Source organism: Staurois parvus, unplaced genomic scaffold, assembly GCF_062004578.1.
Source record: "Staurois parvus isolate SC_StPar_1 unplaced genomic scaffold, SC_StPar_1.0 ptg000145l, whole genome shotgun sequence".
In the NCBI taxonomy this organism is placed as follows: Eukaryota; Metazoa; Chordata; class Amphibia; order Anura; family Ranidae; genus Staurois; species Staurois parvus.
This window is the reverse complement of record NW_028317941.1, coordinates 20,545,824-20,564,834: the sequence shown is the minus strand read 5'-3', so window position 1 is coordinate 20,564,834 and position 19,011 is coordinate 20,545,824. Positions and strand designations below refer to the sequence as shown.

At 43.6% G+C, this 19,011-nt stretch overlaps 1 protein-coding gene across 4 annotated transcripts in view; it reads left to right on the top strand.

Annotated features, from left to right (window-relative positions):
* The window catches only part of BCOR (BCL6 corepressor), a 302,507-nt gene that overhangs the window by 259,571 nt on the left and 23,925 nt on the right, over positions 1-19,011 (top strand). For 3 of the 4 annotated variants that reach the window (XM_089673919.1, XM_089673921.1, XM_089673918.1), the window contains 5 exons: positions 4,965-5,098; positions 7,602-7,677; positions 9,121-11,889; positions 13,135-13,188; positions 18,169-18,346. In XM_089673919.1, the coding sequence (XP_089530045.1) occupies positions 5,013-5,098; positions 7,602-7,677; positions 9,121-11,889; positions 13,135-13,188; positions 18,169-18,346 (3,163 nt within the window). In that variant the 5' untranslated portion in view covers positions 4,965-5,012. The remainder of the gene's footprint in view (positions 1-4,964; positions 5,099-7,601; positions 7,678-9,120; positions 11,890-13,134; positions 13,189-18,168; positions 18,347-19,011) is intronic. The other variant, XM_089673920.1, reaches the window with a different exon arrangement.

Here is a 19,011-nt window from a genome sequence, read left to right as displayed (position 1 = left end):
ATCATCTGTCCGTACAGAATATAAGAGCGATGTGTCCCATACTCGGGGTGATCTGTTATGTGATGATAGAACTCTCATCTGTCCGTGTGTAGAAATGTATAGCTGGATGTTCTGGTTCAGCAGTATAGGATGGGGTTATAGGTCAGTGTGCCAATCTAATATATATATAATATAGCGATAGATCATTATGGGGTATAATATGATTGCGGTGATAAGAGGGAAGTAGAGTCCGATGTGCCTACAGCTGAGATGGTACTTTACCGCTGCGATATGTCCGTGTATGTCCCCGAGGGGGATGTAGTGCTATAATGTGTCCCTGCTATAGATCTGGGGTTACATCGTGTACGGACGATGTGTCCCTGCCATAGATCCGGGGTTGCACCGTGTACGGCCGGTGTGTCCCTGCCATAGATCCGGGGTTACACCGTACAGGGGCGATGTGTCCCTGCCATAGATCCGGGGTTACACCGTACACGGACGATGTGTCCCTGTCATAGATCTGGTGAGATAAAGTATATATAATCGAGCGGGAGAGAGAAATCTGTATTTGGAAATATAATGTATAGAGACGATGTCGTATATGTGGCGAGCGATGTACTGTGTCCGGGAATATAATGTATATGGACGATATCTCTTCTATATCTGGAAATCTAGTATGAGGACGATGTGTCGGTGTTGTATCTCCCATGTAGCTGTCTCACAGACACGTCGTACCTCTGTATACATTCTGATTGTATATAAGACTCATTGTTCCTCTATGACTTGCCGGCTCTATGTCAGACACATCGTAGCTATACTTGATGCTATGATTCAGCTGTAGCCACGAAACGATGTGTCCGAGTAAATGTCTCGGAATATAATGTATAGGGACGTCCTTGTTTATACCGTCCTAGCTGTGTATCGGACACATCGTACGTACCGTCCTGGCTGTGTATCAGACGCATCGTACGTTCCGTCCTGGCTGTGTATCAGACGCATCGTACGTACCGTTCTGGCTGTGTATAGGACACATCGTACGTTCCGTCCTGGCTGTGTATCAGACGCATCGTACGTTCCGTCCTGGCTGTGTATCAGACGCATCGTACGTACCGTTCTGGCTGTGTATCGGACACATCGTACGTACCGTTCTGGCTGTGTATCGGACACATCGTACGTATCGTCCTGGCTGTGTATCGGACACATCGTACGTATCGTCCTGGCTGTGTATCGGACACATCGTACGTATCGTCCTGGCTGTGTATCGGACACATCGTACGTATCGTCCTGGCTGTGTATCGGACACATCGTAGCTATAGTTGGGGTATTATCCAGCTGTAGCCACGAAGCGATGTGTCCGTGTAGTATAGCCGGGAGGGAAGGTAATGTCTGGGAATTACGATGTGTCTGTAGAGGGGTGATGTATAATATATCGGGGTGATATAGTAACGAGAATATATTGTACAAGTGCGATGTATAGATATTGATGTGTGATGTGTCCCTGTACTCTACATGGGGAGTCGGACGTGTCCGGGTCATATATCAAATGTCACCGTGGGTGCGGGTGTGATGTATTAGTTACTGTGAGCCTTCGTAATTATATATATATATATAGGGTTACTATGAGTCCGAGTGAAATATATAGGTCTCCGTAGGTTCATGTTCGGGGACGATGTGTCGGTGACATATATAGGGGTCTGTAGGGTCATGTACAGGGGAAGATGTGTGGGGTGACCTATATATGGGTCTGTATGGTCATGTACGGGGGACAATGTGTCAGGCGACATATCTAGGGGTCTATAGTGTCATGTACGGGGACGATGTGTCAGCTGACATGTATAAAGGTCTATAGGGTCATGTACAGGGGAAGATGTGTCAGGTGACCTATATATGTGTCTGTAGGGTCATGTGCGGTTGCAATGTGTCAGGTGACATATTTAGGGTCATGTACAGGGGACAATGTGTCAAGTGACTTATATAGGGGTCATGTATGGGGGACAATGTGCCAGGTGACATATATAGGGGTCTACAGGGTAATGTATGGGGACAATGTGTCAGGTGACATGTATATATCATCCCCCACAGCCACTTCCGCCTGTACCACTACCCCCTCCCTCCTAGATTGTAAGCTCGAAAGAGTAGGGCCCTATAACTCCTCGTGTGCTGTTTGTAGGTGCTGTAATGTTTCATGTATTGTCCCCCCCTCTATTGTACAGCGCTGAGCAAACCCTTTGGCGCTATATAAACTAGATGTAATAATAATAATAGGGACCTATAGGATCATATATGGGGATGTGTCAGGTGACATGTATAGGGGCCTATAGGGTCATGTACGGGGACAATGTGTCGGGTGGTGTATAGGGGTCTATAGGGTCATGTACAGGGACGATGCTTCGGGTGACATGTATAGGGGCCTATAGGGTCATGTACGGGGACAATGCGTCGGGTGACATGTATAGGGTCATGTACAGGGACGATGCGTCGGGTGACATGTATAGGGGCCTAAAGGGTCATGTACGGGGACAATGCGTCGGGTGACATGTATAGGGTCATGTACAGGGACGATGCGTCGGGTGACATGTAAAGGGATCTATAGGGTCATGTACGGTGGACGATGCATCAGGTGACATGTATAGGGGTCTATAGGGTCATGCATGGGGACGATGCATCAGGTGACATGTATAGGGGTCTATAGGGTCATGTACAGGGACGATGCGTCGGGTGACATGTAAAGGGGTCTATAGGGTCATGTACGGGGATGATGCATCAGGTGACATGTAAAGGGGTCTATAGGGTCATGTACGGGGATGATGCATCAGGTGACATGTAAAGGGGTCTATAGGGTCATGTACGGGGACGATGCATCAGGTGACATGTATAGGGGTCTATAGGGTCATGTACGGGGACGATGCATCAGGTGACATGTATAGGGGTCTATAGGGTCATGTACGGGGACGATGCATCAGGTGACATGTATAGGGGTCTATAGGGTCATGTACTGGGACGATGTGTCGGGTGACCTATACAGGGGTCTATAGGATCATATATGGGGACAATACAGCATAGTGACAAATACAATATTATGTCCCCGGGTGATAGAAATGGGGGGGAGGGTGTGCAGGGTGTAGTTACAAGGCAAACCAAGCATTTGCCTAGGGCAGCATTTTTAAAGGGGGGCAGCGCTGGCCCCGGAAGAAGGGACAGAAGAAGACACGCGGCATGGGACCAGGTGGGATCCGAGAGAGGCTGCGGGCTGTCTGATGGTGCATGCAGAGCCCGACTCTCATTCACGAGGATGGCCGGAGCTGTGAAGGTGATTGCGTTCTCTCTCTGGCCGGGAGGGGAAGGCAGTATATGGGGGGCAATGGTAGAGGAAGGCTCTCTCGGGTGGGGGATCAGGGGTCTTGTTGGTCAATGTCTCAGGCTTTCTCCTCCAGGGGGGTGGTGTTGGTCGGTGTCGGGCTCTCTCCACAGGGGGGTGGCCGATATTTGTCTTGCCTAGGACAGCACAAAACCTACATACACTACTGGGGGGGGGGGGGGGTATAGACGAGTGGACGATGTGGATTGTACAGGGCGATGTTCCCGAGTGATCTGTGTGTACAGTATGTGTCCGCGTGTTCTAATACATTGTATGGAGGTGCGGTGTGTGGTCTGGTCTATGGCTAGGAGTACGTAGAGGGCCGATCGATGTGTGATCGGGGTACAGTAGTATGGATCGTACATTGTGGGGTAACGTGTCCTCCATGCGGTGTGGTGATCGGAGCTCTCCTCTGATGAATGGCTCTCTGAGCTCCTCTCCGCTCCATCCATCTCCGGCTCCCCCGGGACTCTACGAGAGGGATGGAGCCGGCAGGACGGAGCGAGGAATGCTCTGCTGTCTGGATTACACCGGAGGAGGGGCCCATCGGGGGTTCAGTCTGTAATGACGACAATTATAACTGCGAGACTCCGGCACGGTGATCGCCGCCTGCACCGTGCCGGGATCGCTGACAGATGATTGCCGCTGACAAATGACTGCGGAGCTCCGAGGGTTAATGAGATCGGCTGGTGACCTATAAACGACCTCAATTTACATCTCCCCCTCCCCCCTTTTTGTTACTGGGAACAGCAGTCGATCCCCTCCCCATGGCTGTGTTGTGGATGACCCGGGGAAGAAGGTGGCTGCCTGTGTCTAGCGTGGCAATGCCCGATGTGTGTCCAGCGTGGCATCGCCCGATGTGTGTCCAGCGTGGCAATGCCCGATGTGTGTCCAGCGTGGCAATGCCCGATGTGTGTCCAGCGTGGCAATGCCCGATGTGTGTCCAGTGTGGCAATGCCCGATGTGTGTCCAGTGTGGCAATGCCCGATGTGTGTCCAGCGTGGCATCGCCTGATGTGTGTCCAGTGTGGCATCGCCTGATGTGTGTCCAGTGTGGCATCGCCCGATGTGTGTCTAGCGTGGCAATGCCCGATGTGTGTCCAGTGTGGCATCGCCCGATGTGTGTCCAGCGTGGCATCGCCCGATGTGTGTCCAGCGTGGCATCGCCCGATGTGTGTCCAGCGTGGCATCGCCCGATGTGTGTCCAGCGTGGCATCGCCCGATGTGTGTCCAGCGTGGCAATGCCCGATGTGTGTCCAGCGTGGCATCGCCCGATGTGTGTCTAGCGTGGCAATGCCCGATGTGTGTCCAGTGTGGCATCGCCCGATGTGTGTCCAGCTTGGCATCGCCCGATGTGTGTCCAGCGTGGCATCGCCGATGTGTGTCCAGCGTGGCATCGCCCGATGTGTGTCCAGCGTGGCATCGCCCGATGTGTGTCCAGCGTGGCATCGCCCGATGTGTGTCCAGCGTGGTATCGCCCGATGTGTGTCCAGCGTGGTATCGCCCGATGTGTGTCTAGTGTGCCATCGCTCGATCTGTGTCTATTGTGGCAATGCCCGATCTGGGTCTAGTGTGCCATTGTCCAATCTGTGCCCCCAGTCTCATGTTCTTCTCATCTTTCCATACAGGGGACACGTTGACCGGACACAGGAAGGCTTTGCTGGGAAGGGGGCGACATGCTTTCGGCAACCCCCCTGTATGGGAACGTACATAGCTGGATGAGCAATGAGAGAGTCCGCATGTGTGGCATCAATGAAGACAGGTAATGGCCCTAATTAATCTAAATTACAGCATCTGCTCAGCCGCCTCCATTAATCAGCACCGAGGAGCCCCGCATATGGAAGGCTGCCTCCCCCGTCCTCCGGAGACTCTGATCACATCGTGCCCTGTGACTGATGAATGTTGGAAATGCTCTTCTGAGCCCACATTGGGGGATTATGGAAGATCGGCTCACCAGTTTCTATAGGCACACTGGGGCTCATTCACATAGGTGCAGATAACTGTACACCATGAAACATGCATGTATTGTGACCGGTAAATCAATAACAGGCTGGATTTTGGTAACCACACTTCTGGTGAGAGATGTCCAGTGCTGCATACAGGGGCACATTTCTGTCCTTGTACTCCGTGAATGAGGCCCATGTACAAAAGCAATATAACATATGGTTAATTTGTTGTGTGATTGTGGTGCGGTAATGGTGTACATTCTAGAATCCCTTTAAACTTCGAATATTGGCACAAGTACTTGAATTTTTGGCCCATGCTATTAGACAATAATAGAAACTGCCACATGTCACAGTTAACCCCTTGCTGCCACCTCCTGCCAGACCCTTAGCCTAGGTTCACATCTGTGTTATGTGCATGCAGGTTTTGCAAACACACATCGCAGGTACAGCAGGCCATTCATATGAATGGTGGTTGAAAACAAGTTTGCGCACCTAAACCCCCTTAAATATATGTACCCTAAAAGCAAACACAAGAGTGTAAATAGTAAATATGATCAATCAATATAGTGCTGCAGCATTCTATTGATTGATTCTTTGTTTAATTGGGGTGCTGTACTGGTGAGAAACGCAGGGATAGAAGTCCCCAAACCTTTTTTTAAAAAACGCACTGCAGGGAACAGCATGGTTGTGCGCAGCATGAAAACATACACAGGTACCAATGCGTGGGGGGTGCCATGACACCCCCATGCGTTTAAGAAGCAGAACATTTCTGTGCAGGTCCTGAATGTGTTCCCGACCCACGCATATGTGAACCGAGCCTTAAGCAGAAAATAACTCCGGGAGGGGGCGTTCCAGATCATATGATCACTGTGAGTGGCTGTCAAAGCAGTCACATGATTGGGAGCCCCTTCTTCAGGCTTCTTATCATAAATGATTGATTAATAGTGACCACTTTGTCAGCACAGAACAGCGGAGCCCTATGGGCACACATGTGGCAGCCTAGGGTTAAGGCCCAGCCCAGCACTGCCACATATATTCATTACATTCATTACATTGGCAAGGATAGGTTAAAGTTTCTTGGCACGGTTGAAGCAGCAGCACAGAACTTGTATAATGGTGTTGATTTGGTTCAATGGAAAATGCATGAATGTTTACACTAAAAATACAAGCATTTCCCCTTTTAACCCCCTCTTTATTTCTTCATTAGATTGTACAATGTGATTGCAACATGTGTGTCAGCTTTAGCGATCCCGAAGGCTATATCCTTATCACTTGTACACAGCCATCATTTTATTATAAATGAACAATTATTTTTTAAGAAAACATAGCTATTGCAGACCTTTTCCAGACTGTCTCTGGGTGTGTTGGCAAACACTTCAGAGTGCTCATTATCAGACAAGTGTTATCCCCCACACAGCCCTATTATTGGAATTGGCACTTTAGTTGCTTTGCCAATATGAGATGATATATGGCCATACAAAGGTCAGCTGACTGCCAGGAGGTTTTTCCTATGAAAGGTATTTAAAAAAACATGAACACTGGTTGTGTGAACAGTCTCTTTTTTTTTTTCCTATTTTTTAACTTTCATCATCGCCCCCTTTTGGTGGTTGGCTTCACATTAGCGCATTAGGGTAGAGAGCAGCAAAAGGCACATTTTGTGTGCCGCATTACCAAAAACACTGCAGGAGTAGCTTTTTGAGCCTTGAGATGCGCTACAAGCCCATTGAATATAAGCCCATGGACTGGTGTGAAGGGGCCCGGGGTCACAGCTCCTAGTCTGAAATTAGCCTTCCAGGCAGCAGTGGTGACATCTGCAGGCCAAACTAGGAACTACTGAATTTGAAAATAAGTATATTGCAAACAAAGCATTAAAAACAATACTTATATGTTCAGTGGCAAAAGTGAGTTTCTTTTATTTTGATATTTTTTATACATCACAAGGAAAAAATTAAAACCGTGTTTACTCTTATGTTAACTTATTTAGGCTCAAATAGTAACTGCCCACTAATAAACAAAAATCATTAACATTAGCTAGAGCAGATGGTATCACTGTATTATTGTTAATCATTTGATATTAATGTAATTGTTCTGGAAGAAAATGTGAAAATTGTGCTCTGTTTTTAAGAATGCAGTGTGTTATTATTAGCAGGCTTATTCAATTTTCTGTTTTGTGATTGATTTTTTTTTTTTAATTTTTTATTTTTTTTTTTTTCATATAAGTAACTTGTGCTGTTTTTCTACAGTGAACCAGCGAAAGGGTTTGTACACGCTTATGGTCTACATTGTTCATGATTACAGATTTTCTTAATCTCTTTTCAGGAAAATTCTAATTAATGATGGCGACATTCAGAAAGCCAGACTTGAACTGAGAGAGGATCATCTCGGTCACAGCTTGGTAAGAGCTGAATAAATAAATAGATACGCAGAGCAATCTTATCAATTTTGACTAGTCCATGAAAAATGACTTAAAAATACAAGTTATGACGTCAGCTACAACATGATTAAAGTATTTTATACATAGCTTTGAGTTTGTTGTGAAGTGTATTGGAAGTTTATTGGTCCAAATTGGACAAATTTTGATCCATCTATGGGCAGGCTGGTTGTACACAAATTGATCGATACATCGACTTGGGTGCAACCAGCCTGTTAGAAAATTTTCTCTCAATCAGCACCACCAGCTATAGTTGGCAGTGCTGATGGGTGTATTCTGATGGCAGGAAAGTCTTCCCACTGTCAGAATACAATAGCTCAGCAGGAGGGATTATCCCATCCACATCGATTGTGTGGATGGAGAATCGAGTCTTTTTCTGTTGTTCAACCAGCTGGTTGAATAAAAAAAAAATGACTGCTCTATGGCCAGGCATGAAAACAAGTCAGTGTTTAAAAGATTGCTTGTTTTTGTCTCCAATACAAGTACACTCTTTAGCACTTTTTGAACAGACCTTCCCCACCCTTTCTTTCTCCAAAAGGTTCCAGACATTGCCTGAAGTGTAAAGCAATTGTGCGATAGCCCAAAGCTTCTATTCTTTCCAACAATGTTTTGTGCCAGCCAAAGTGGCTATTTTAATCATGGGGCAAGAAATTCTGTTTTATTCAATGTGCAGTATCTAACTAGTGATGGTTTAACAGGAGAACTTCATTTTAATCTTAGACATCTACATATGTGTAGTAGAAGTTCCATTGTAGAAGAAGAGAATGATAGACTGAGTGATTATTATTCGGTGTTCCAGATGTTGTTTTAGAATAATGCTTCATGTTCTTGTATGTCTGAACCTCAGCATTTTGTGTAATGACTAGTCAATTTGTTAAAGGTAAATTGTTCCCTGCTTACATAGATTGCAGAATATGCACCACTGAGTATTTTAGTTCCATGCGGAAATGTCAGGAAGGCTATATAATTATGAGTTGCTCTCTAGTGCACTCTGTTCTTTTTTTAGTTTTAACATTCTGTACGGACATGGTATTATCATCCATAAATTTAATTCAGTCAGCAGTTAAAGGCAGATTATGGTGCAGGTTATTTTTCTCTTCTTGCATCCTTCACTTAGGTAAAGGTATATCACACTGCGCTATGGGGTTTTACTTAAAAAGTAAAACATAGATTGACCACACCACTCTAGTGGCAAGTTGTAACCGTGTCTGTACCTACCAAAATTGATGACTGTCCATGTTACTGCACATGGGGTTGTCTGGCTTGGTTCAATGTTTATGCATAAGTGGAAATTATAAAGTGATCTAATGCTTATATTCTCCCATTTAACAGAACAGTCACTGGTAATCGTTTTTACTTATTTGATTCTCTTTTTTTTTTTCTTGTTTTTCTCATGTTTTTACGAAGGTGGACGCGGCAGCTGTACACAGAATGGATGGCTTAACAGCTCTTGGCATGGACCGAACTGGACTTATGCAGGATGGTTTGCGAGTACCAGGTGGCATGATCTATTCTAGTTTATGTGGTCTTGGCACTGATAAAGTCAGAGAACCTTCCAACCAAATTCCAGGCCTCGGATATGCACCTGAGCGAAATCCTGATCTTCAGTTTAAGCCAAATGCTGCTGATACAATGGATAGCTCTTCTATAACTGGAAAACAGCCAAATGGCTTTAACTCGTTGTTTAAAACCCCACCAGGACTGCAAAAGACATCTGTCCCTACCAGTGAGGCACTCGTTTTGGACAGAACAGCAAATGACAAGCAGAGTCCTCTAGGTATTAATGGTGCTAACTACTTACGGATTCCATGGATGCACCCCTATATGGACAATACTTCTCCAGCTATGTATCCCTTCATTGACTCACCAAATAAGTATTCTCTAAACATGTATAAAGCATTTCTACCTCAGCAGTCTGCTTATAGTTTGCCACAGCATTTGGCCTACTCACCTGTCTGTCCAAATGGTGAGCGCTTTGTATACCTTCCACCTTCCCATTATGTAAGCCCCCACATTCCATCAACTTTGGCACCTCCCATGAGGATTCCTGCACCATCAGCAGCTCCTGCAATACCCACTACTGTTCACTGTCTAGAAAAGAATTTACCTTGGAAAATGGGAGTTAGCACAGGATCCACTGTTGATCCACATGGATATTCACACATGCAGACCAATAAGCAACCAAGGGTTCCCTGTTCAAAGTCTGTTGCAAGCAGTATCTCTCCAGAAGCCTCACTGTTGTTAACACCATCTCAGAGACCATCTCCGAGACTTCACCAGCCGAGTCAACCTGTTGGGGACAGCTACACAGATTTTCAAACATCGTATGTCAAAATCTCAACCCCACCTACTTCTGTTGTTCACACTAAAACACACAATAGTGTGATCAGTGAGCTTACACCATTACGGCCATCCAGCACGAAAACCAACAAGAGTATTGAAAGTGAGATTGCGCAGATACCAGCACCTTCTAAAAAGCATTTGAAGGAAAGAAAAGAAAGCAGGTCTCCTGGCTTGGTGGGAAAGCAGACACCACCTCACAAAGATGGAGTGGAGAAGCCACTTGATTTGTCTTCAAAACTTGGTGATGTAGAGATGTCGGCCATGTTGCTTTCAGGGCATTCAGGGACTACTCTGGGAATGAACCCCAGGGACATTCAGAAAACTGCTATTTCACCATCTGGGAGTGGCAGCTCTGTATATCGACCTGAAATAATTAGCACTGCTTCATCATCATGGGTAGTGCCTGGCATGACTAGCACAGAAGACATGAATGGCATGATTATGCCACTTAAAAACAAAGCATTGGAGAGGGTGATGCCACAGCAAAGAAGTTCCTCATGTCCTCGTATGGGGAGCTCAGAAGGAGTTATCAGTAGCACTACCAGTTGTGTGTCTAGTGCAGGTCGTCCAGCATCTGCTTCACCTGCACCCAATGCCAATGGGGAAAATAAAAGCCCTGCAGACAACAGCAAGTCTGTCTCACAACAGGTTCAACCTACAAGTACACCCAGTAAGAGCAGCAAGGCACCAAAGCCTTCTGTCCTGGAGTCAACCTTAAAAGTGAGTGAAAGTGGTCTACCTCCTGCTCCTATGTTCTTGCCTCAGAATGAACCCTTCTGCTCTACACCCTTGGCTTATCCAAGCAGTTTTATCCCGTACCAAGTTTCTGAGAGTCTTGCTCTCTCTCATTTACACTTACATGGCAAAGCTCCTGTGTATCCCCACCCTGTCTTGTTGCCAAGTGGAAGCCTTTTCCCCAGTCCAATGGCACCAAAGCCAGGAATTCCCTACAGCATACCCACTACCAGGGATTACATGACCTACCAAGATACTTTGGGCATGGTCCATCCAATTTTGCTACCACCTCCCTCTATGGAAATAAGTAAGGATGACAAGGCAGAGAGGAGATCAAGGTCACACGAGAGACCTCGATATGAGGAACCTGTTGGCCGGGGTAGATTATTGGATATATCTGACTCCACTCCAAAGCAACATTTTGAAGTTACAGCAGATAAGACTATGAAATCCCACCAGCAATCTGTGGTAACCATAAAGCATGCTTCAAAACCAGATATGTTAATTTCTAATGGAGAAAAAGACACAAAGACTGACAATCATTTCACTGTTAATGGTTTTGTGCCTGAAAAGTCTGTAATGAACGATCAGCAGAAATTGGAGCAGGCCTCACAACAGCGGGATATGGTGATACTTGGGGATGAAATGATCAGAGAGGACATTTCAAGAAAGAGTGACTTTCATGAATCTTTTCAGGTCCCTAGACCATCTCAGAGCTCAACCATTTTTCCATTTAGACAGGAGAACCTTTCAGGAAACCAAAGCGTGGATTGCACTGCAGTTGAACCTTGCGCTCGCTTCATGGTTCCTAGTCAAAATCGAGATTCACCGGCTGGATTTTATGGCCATCCACAGGAAAAACTGCATCAGTTTGTTTTGACAAATGGCCATATAGATTCTGAAATGGCTGAAAGAGCCATCAAAGATACTTGCGAGGAATTTGAAACTATAAATGGTAAACTTGTGAAAACAAAGTCCTCAAAATTGACTAAAAGGATAGCAAACTCTGCCGGCTATGTGGGGGATCGGTTTAAATGCCTGACTACTGAATTGTATGCAGACTCAAGCCAACTAAGTCGTGAACAAAGGGCTTTGCAGGTGAGTGCATCTGTTTTTATGCCTCCTTAATGTATTGTATTTGTGTTACTGCATCTGTATCATTGCTTAAAGCTGGATGAAAAATGATGTCTAATTTAAGTAACTGAGATGATGGCAGATCCTTGCAGGGAATCTGTCGAGGATAGAATTACAGCTACCATTTCTGACCGATTTTAAAAGCTGCAACAAACAGAGCTGTCTTGCCTATCTTTTTTTTTTCTCTACCTAGTGAAACTTGGAACAAGCATGTGCATGTCAGGATACCGGATATGCGCTTGCTTGTTCAGCATTGGTGGTTCACTAGATAAAGATAAACCGTGTAAGGCCAGATGCTCAGGCCTACAAAAATAAGTTGGCACTGGCAGTTCTCGTATTGCTCTTTTAATAGTTTGCTTTTTTGAAATGTATTCAAATTTTGCCAGTTCTCCAGGGAATAAATAGATTTGTGATCCAATACCTCACCTTTGCTTTAAAATTTAATTCGCCTTAGACTCAAATGGCAAACATTTTCCAGTATGCTGCAGGGGATCCATTGTAGCTGGACTTTGCTTATAAAACCATGCCCTGTATAAATCGGAGATAATTTAAAATTGGTCGAAAGTAATTAAAGTGAAAAATCTGCCAAGACGGAAGAAGATAGCTGTTTTAACTCCCTTTTGTGAGTTTGCTGTTCCATTCTGAGAAAACCCCCAAACTCACATCCTGTTTGCTTAAAAACGATGGCCTCTCTGTACTTCCCTGGTACAATGTTTGCTTTGAATTCATTTTAGACTGTCTGCTTTTGACACCTAGCAATGTGTTTAGGAGCTTGCACTAATGAATTTTGTACTAGACTTTTGTAGTCTCTATTTTACATATGCATAAACCCTTATAAAAGATAACTGAAGCACAAAATGGCTCGCTTTCTGCTTAATAGACTTGCTGGTTGTTGGCCTGCAGTGTCAGTGTGTTTGCTTTATTTTATATCCTAATTATCTGAAACCTAAATAACTTCTTATTTTCAAATTTCCATAAGCTCTGAAAGTTAATTGAAATAATATTGTGTTTCACCTACTGCTAAATTGGCTTTAATGTTTGCTGCAAACTTCGCACAAAGTTAGAATTGTTTATAGTAAGTACTGCTTCTGTAGCAAGTTGGCCAATTTGAGGCAAGCTGTATTAAACTGTTCGTATAAAATGTATTTGCTGCATTGAAATTGGGTGATTATCTAGAAAATGTATTAAGTGCCCATTTTAATTACTTAGATGGAAGGCTTACAAGAGGACAGTATTTTAAGTCCACCTGCTGCTTACAGTGAGGTCAGTCTTTCAAATTTTAATTATTTAGATGCTTCTGCATTCTTCCTTCCTTTACAAGTATGTGATGAGCCATGGTCATTGTGTTTTGAAATATATCGCCACACGTGCGTTTTGCTAATTGGACACTTCCCTTGCATGTAACAGTGCATCCAAATATTCTTCTACTTTAATTTACACATTCTTAACTTTTTTTTTTTTATATCTTTTTGCTCTGTTCCATATAAATTTTGTGTTTGTGGGGATGAAATGTGTCAGGCGTATGTGCTTTGTTCACTGTTCTATTTTAAGATCAACATTGCCTGGATTATTTAAGCATGCTTTTGCATTTTAAATGGCTGCACTGTGATGCTCAATCTTGTTCAAGAGGTCGGCAGGTCACCATGGATTTGTGATGTCATTCGTGTCCCGTTCATTTATAGGTGTCCACCTGACAGTTCATGCACAAAAAAATGGCTATTACATATACTGCTGCCATAATTACTGGCTGATCTTTTAACGTGTATCTGTCAACCATACTATACACAGCTGTTTGGCAGGTTCCACATATATTTAGCCAGTTTACTAGGGACAGGGTGGCATCATGAGGCTGTAGGGTGTAGTAAGTTGGTACGATGCATTCTCTGAGTTGCTATTACAGCCAAATATCTTCCTCAGCTAAAACAGGTACCCTTTGGAGGGTCAGTCTGCCCAAATATTTTACTCTCAGTTCCCAGCTCTGCCTATCTGCCACAGTCTTTACATGTTGTCACTTTCTAATTATTGAATTCTTTAGTTAAAATATACATTTATTTATGTTAAGACACATTTGGAGTGAGACTCCCTTGCATAGACTTCATTGGTGCACCATAGTGAAGTGCCACCTTTATCCCACCTTTTGTAGGTCCTGACACATATGTAAATCTGGTAGCTATTGTCGAAATCTACACAAAGATCAGATTTTTGTTTGGTGGACAGACCCTTTTAACGTTGAGTATGGGTGTCTTCCGACAAAAACTCCATGATCCCCGCATGCAACACATTATCCTTTAGCTTTGTGAGTGAATCTAAACAGCTACAGGTATTGTGTTTCTTCATCTACCTCTTGCAAACCCTTTTCTGCATGCTGCAAGCCATTATGGAAAGAATACACCTGAACAAATGATGGATCTTCATGTATACTGCTGAAAATAGTATTGCACCCTGTTCGACATCACTGTGCTCGTGAAGAGTTAACGTTCAGCCCCTCCTACATTGCGGAGCCGCTGGCAGCACGAAGAGAGGGCAGAAGTGTGCTTTTCATGAATAATTTCCAGAGAATGACCGGGCAGCTGCAGTATTAATTCTCCAATGTCAGGAGTCACATCACAAATTCATAACTGCTGTCCTGTTTAAAGGCAACTATACCTGTGCAAATGAGTTGGACTTGGGCTGCGAGGTTAACTCCTTTTTACTCCTTTTGATATTTAATTTAATGAGACTGCTTTTTTGATGTAACTGTTTAAAGTACTCCAAGCTAATCAGTTTTTTAAAAAAAATCCAAGATCCGGGTGAAGGAAAGGTTGCTGACATAGGTGCCTCTGCAGATGTAATTAAAGGAGTCAAAATATAGTAGTATACAATTATGTTGTTGACTGTACCATTGTAAACTGTTCTGTCAACAGCCAAGCACACATAGTGATATCTTTAGCTCCCAGCAAATATTCTCATACATCAAAACAGATCCAATATAGTACTGAGTGGTTACTGCTTGCCCTTGTTGAATATGTCATAGATTAAGGACAAATAAAAACTATTATTATACAGGATTTATAGCACCAACTGTTTGTACAGCGCTTTACAAAATAAAGGGAGGCAGTACAGTTACAATACAGTCCAATACCAGAGGCTTAGGAGGGTCTAGCTCGTGAGAGCTTACAATCTAAAACTATGTTAATTCCATATATTTTCAAGACTTTAGCCATGCAATTGTAGTCTTTCAGTTATACAGTGGCTTGCAAAAGTATTCATACCCCTTGAAATTTTACACATTTTGTCAACCAAAAACGTGTATGTATTTTGTTGGGATTTTATGTAGTAGACCAACACAAAGTGGTACCTAATTGTGAACTGAAAGGAAAGTAATAAATGGTTTTCAAAATTTTTTACAAATAAATATCTGAAAAGTGTGGTGTGAATTTGTATTCAGCCCCCTTTTACTCTGATACCCTGAACTAAAATCTAGTGGAACCAATTGCCTTCAGAAGTCACCTAATTAGTAAATAGAGTCCACCTGTGTGTAATTTTAATCTCCCTATAAATACAGCTGTTCTGTGAAGTCCTCAGAGGTTTGTTTGAGAACATTAGTGAACAAACAGCATCATGAAGGCCAAGGAACACACCAGACAGGTCAGGGATAAAGTTGTGGCGAAGTTTAAAGCAGGGTTAGGTTATAAAAAAATATCCCAAACTTTGAACATCTCGCAGAGCACTGTTCAACCCATTATCCAAAAATGGAAAGAGTATGGCACAACTGCAAAACTACTAAGACATGGCTGTCCACCTAAACTGACAGCCTGGGAAATGAGAGCATGAATCAGAGAAGCAACCAAGAGGCCCATGATAACTCTGGAGGAGCTGCAGAGATCCACAGTTCAGGTGGGAGAATCTGTCCACAAGACAACTATTAGTTGTACACTCCACAAATCTGGCCTTTCTGGAAGAGTGGCAAGAAGAAAGCCATTGTTGAAAGAAAGCCATAAAAAATCCCATTCGCAGTTTGTGAGAAGCCATGTGGGGGAAACTGCAAACATGTGAAAAAAGGTACTCTGGTCAGATGAGACCAAAAGTGAACTAAAAGCAAAATGCTATGTGTGGTGGAAAACTAACAGTGCACATTACCCTGAACACACCATCCCCACCATAATACATGGTGGTGGCAGTATCATGTTGTGGGGATGCTTTTCTTCAGCAGGGACAGGGAAGATGGTCATAGTTGATGGGAAGATGGATGGAGTCAAATACAGGGTAATTTCAGAAGAAGACCTGTAGACTCTGCAAAAGAATTGAGAATGGGGTGGAGGTTCACCTTCCAGCAGGAGAATGACCCTAATTATACAGCCAGAGCTACAATGCAATGGTTTAGATCAGGGGTCTCCAAACTTTCTAAACATAGGTCCAGTTTACTGATCTTCAGACTTTAGAGGAGTGTGGCCAATGGGAGTAGAAAATATCTTGGTATCAGAGGGTTAAACAATGTCCCGTCATTGGTGTTAGTGGGAGAAAAAGTGCCCCATTGTTAGTGTCAGTGAAAGGAATAGTGCAGGGGTGGCTAACCTGTGGCTCTCCAGCTGTTGTGGAACTACATTTCCCATGAGGCATTGCAAAGATGGGAAGTTACTGACTTGCAGAGGCATGATGGAACTTGTAGTCCTGCAGCAGCTGGAGAGCCGCAGGTTGGCCATCCCTGGAATAGTGCCTCAAGGGCTGCATGAAAGCAAGCAGAGGGCCACATCTGGCCCCCGGGCCACAGTTTGAAGACCCCTGATTTAGATCAAAGCATATTCATGTGTTAGAATGGCCCAGTCAAAGTCCAGACCTAAATCCAATCTGTGAGATGTGAGAATCTGTGGCAAGACTTGAAAATTGCTGTTCACAGACTCTCTCCATCCAATCTGACAGAGCTTGAGCTATTTTGCAAAGAAGAATGGGCAAACATTTCACTCTCTAGATGTGCAAAGCTAGTAGAGACATACCCAAAAAGACTTGCAGCTGTAATTGCAGAGAAAGGTGGTTCTACAAAGTATTGCCTCGGGGGGCTGAATACAAATGCATGCTACACTTTTCAGATATTGATTTGTCAAAAATGTTGAAAACCATTTATCATTTGCCTTCCACTTCACAATTATGTGCCACTTTGTGTTGATCTATCACATAAAATTCCAATAAAATACATTTACATGTTGTAACATGACGAAATGTGGAAAATTTCAAGGGGTATGAATACTTTTTCAAGGCACTGTAAGAGGGATGAGTCAGGTACAAGCTTCTTTTGTATCTTATGGACTCCAGCTGTGAGATCTCCCTGCTATATTGGCTGTTCCTGCACACCTTCCCAATTCTCCTGTCCTTACTCTATAATGTCAGAGAAAGGCCGCCTTGTAATTGTCATAGCAGATGTGCTGGCCTGGGAACCTGACCGCACAGATTTTACCGCCAAGAAACTGTTGGGTAGCTTTAATTCTCCGGGGCCTACCTAAAACTGAAATATCAGCTACAACGCAACCTCTAATGGCAAATGATAATAAGGGAATTGATGTTAAACAATGCCTTGTGGATCAGAAGGTTTATATATATTTTTTTACAATCCCTGGTGACTGATCCTGCCGTTTTTTATTTTTTTTGTTCCCTAAAATATACTCGTTCAGTTTTCTGGCACGTGTAAACAGTGCAGTCCATTTGGTCATAGTGAGGCATAAAGGAGTAGTAATCAACACAACATTTACATATACATGGGGCACAGAAAACTGGTCCAGAAACATTGTATACACATCAGTGTGTAGAACATGTCGCCCCTTTAGTAGAACCTCTCTGCTTGTGGTCCCCATGTGGCAGACTTGCACATGAGTATATAATTATATTATTCATACTAAATGGATAAATACTGAATAGTGAATATTTGTTAATGGAGATTTATGCTCTAGCTTAAGCTCACCTCATTTTTATGGGTATAGTCTTCATATAATCACAGTAAACCAGCCTGGTGTAATCAATATTGCGTTACGGCAAAGAACAAAGATGTTGCCCATAATGCAGTTACCCATAGCAGCAAAACGGCGCATTCAAAATGTGACTGCAAATTGGTTGCTATAGGCTATTGTACATGCACATTGCTCTTTGCCTTTATAAAATAAACTCTGTGCATATTCCTTATTTTTCATTGACACTGCATAGTGTTTTATTTGATTTTTTTTATTAACGTTTGTAGCGAAGGAATTTGTTTGTTCATTACCCTTTTCTTTTTAGCGTGCTATGATGCGATTCTCTGAGCTTGAAATGAAAGAACGAGAGGACCACACACCTACCAAAGACTTGGAAACTTGCAAATACAATCAGCCTGAGCGAGACGAAGCCAAGCCTCCCCTAGAAATTAACAAGCCAGTCTCTACAGTGCTGGGAGAGTCCATCATCAGTCAAATGGAAGGTGAGGAAAATAGAATGCAGAGCATTATCAAGGAGTCTGCAAGTTGACTGGGAAACGTTCGTCTGAAGCCTCTGACATTTTGGGCTTGAGTACGAATTGAATGTGTGTTTCATTTAACTTGGCGTTTTCCAGGCACTGGTACAATAAAGATACTGGAGCAGGGGGATTAGGTGATATTGAGCATGTGGGCATCCTGCCAATAGCCAGACGTCAGTGTCTTGAGGTTTTCTTTAAGACCTCAGTAGTGTTCACCAAAGCCTCATATAATCCACTCTGGTTAGCTCTGTCCTGCTGTTTGTGAGTTTTCTGTAAATGCTAGAAGCTGGTTTATAGATAAATTGTCAGTGTTTTATGACTATATGCTGCAGATAAAGTATAAATCTATTTGGTGAATAGACAAAAGGTTATTATATCTTTTACCTAAAATGTGCGTAGTTAGGGTTGCAGACCCATTGAGTCTGAAACTTATCATTACACAGCTAGTAATGTAACCAGGTATTAATTCCAGAGGCGATTTCATAGGGTATTTAAATCCAGCAGTGTCTCATTTGTGAAGCTGTCTGTACTTAAAGGGATGCTAATATTTGGAAATGCAAGGAATCTGTATACGTCTTACAGTTTTATGTTCCTTAATGAACAAACACAGGTATTTCGACTTTTTTTCT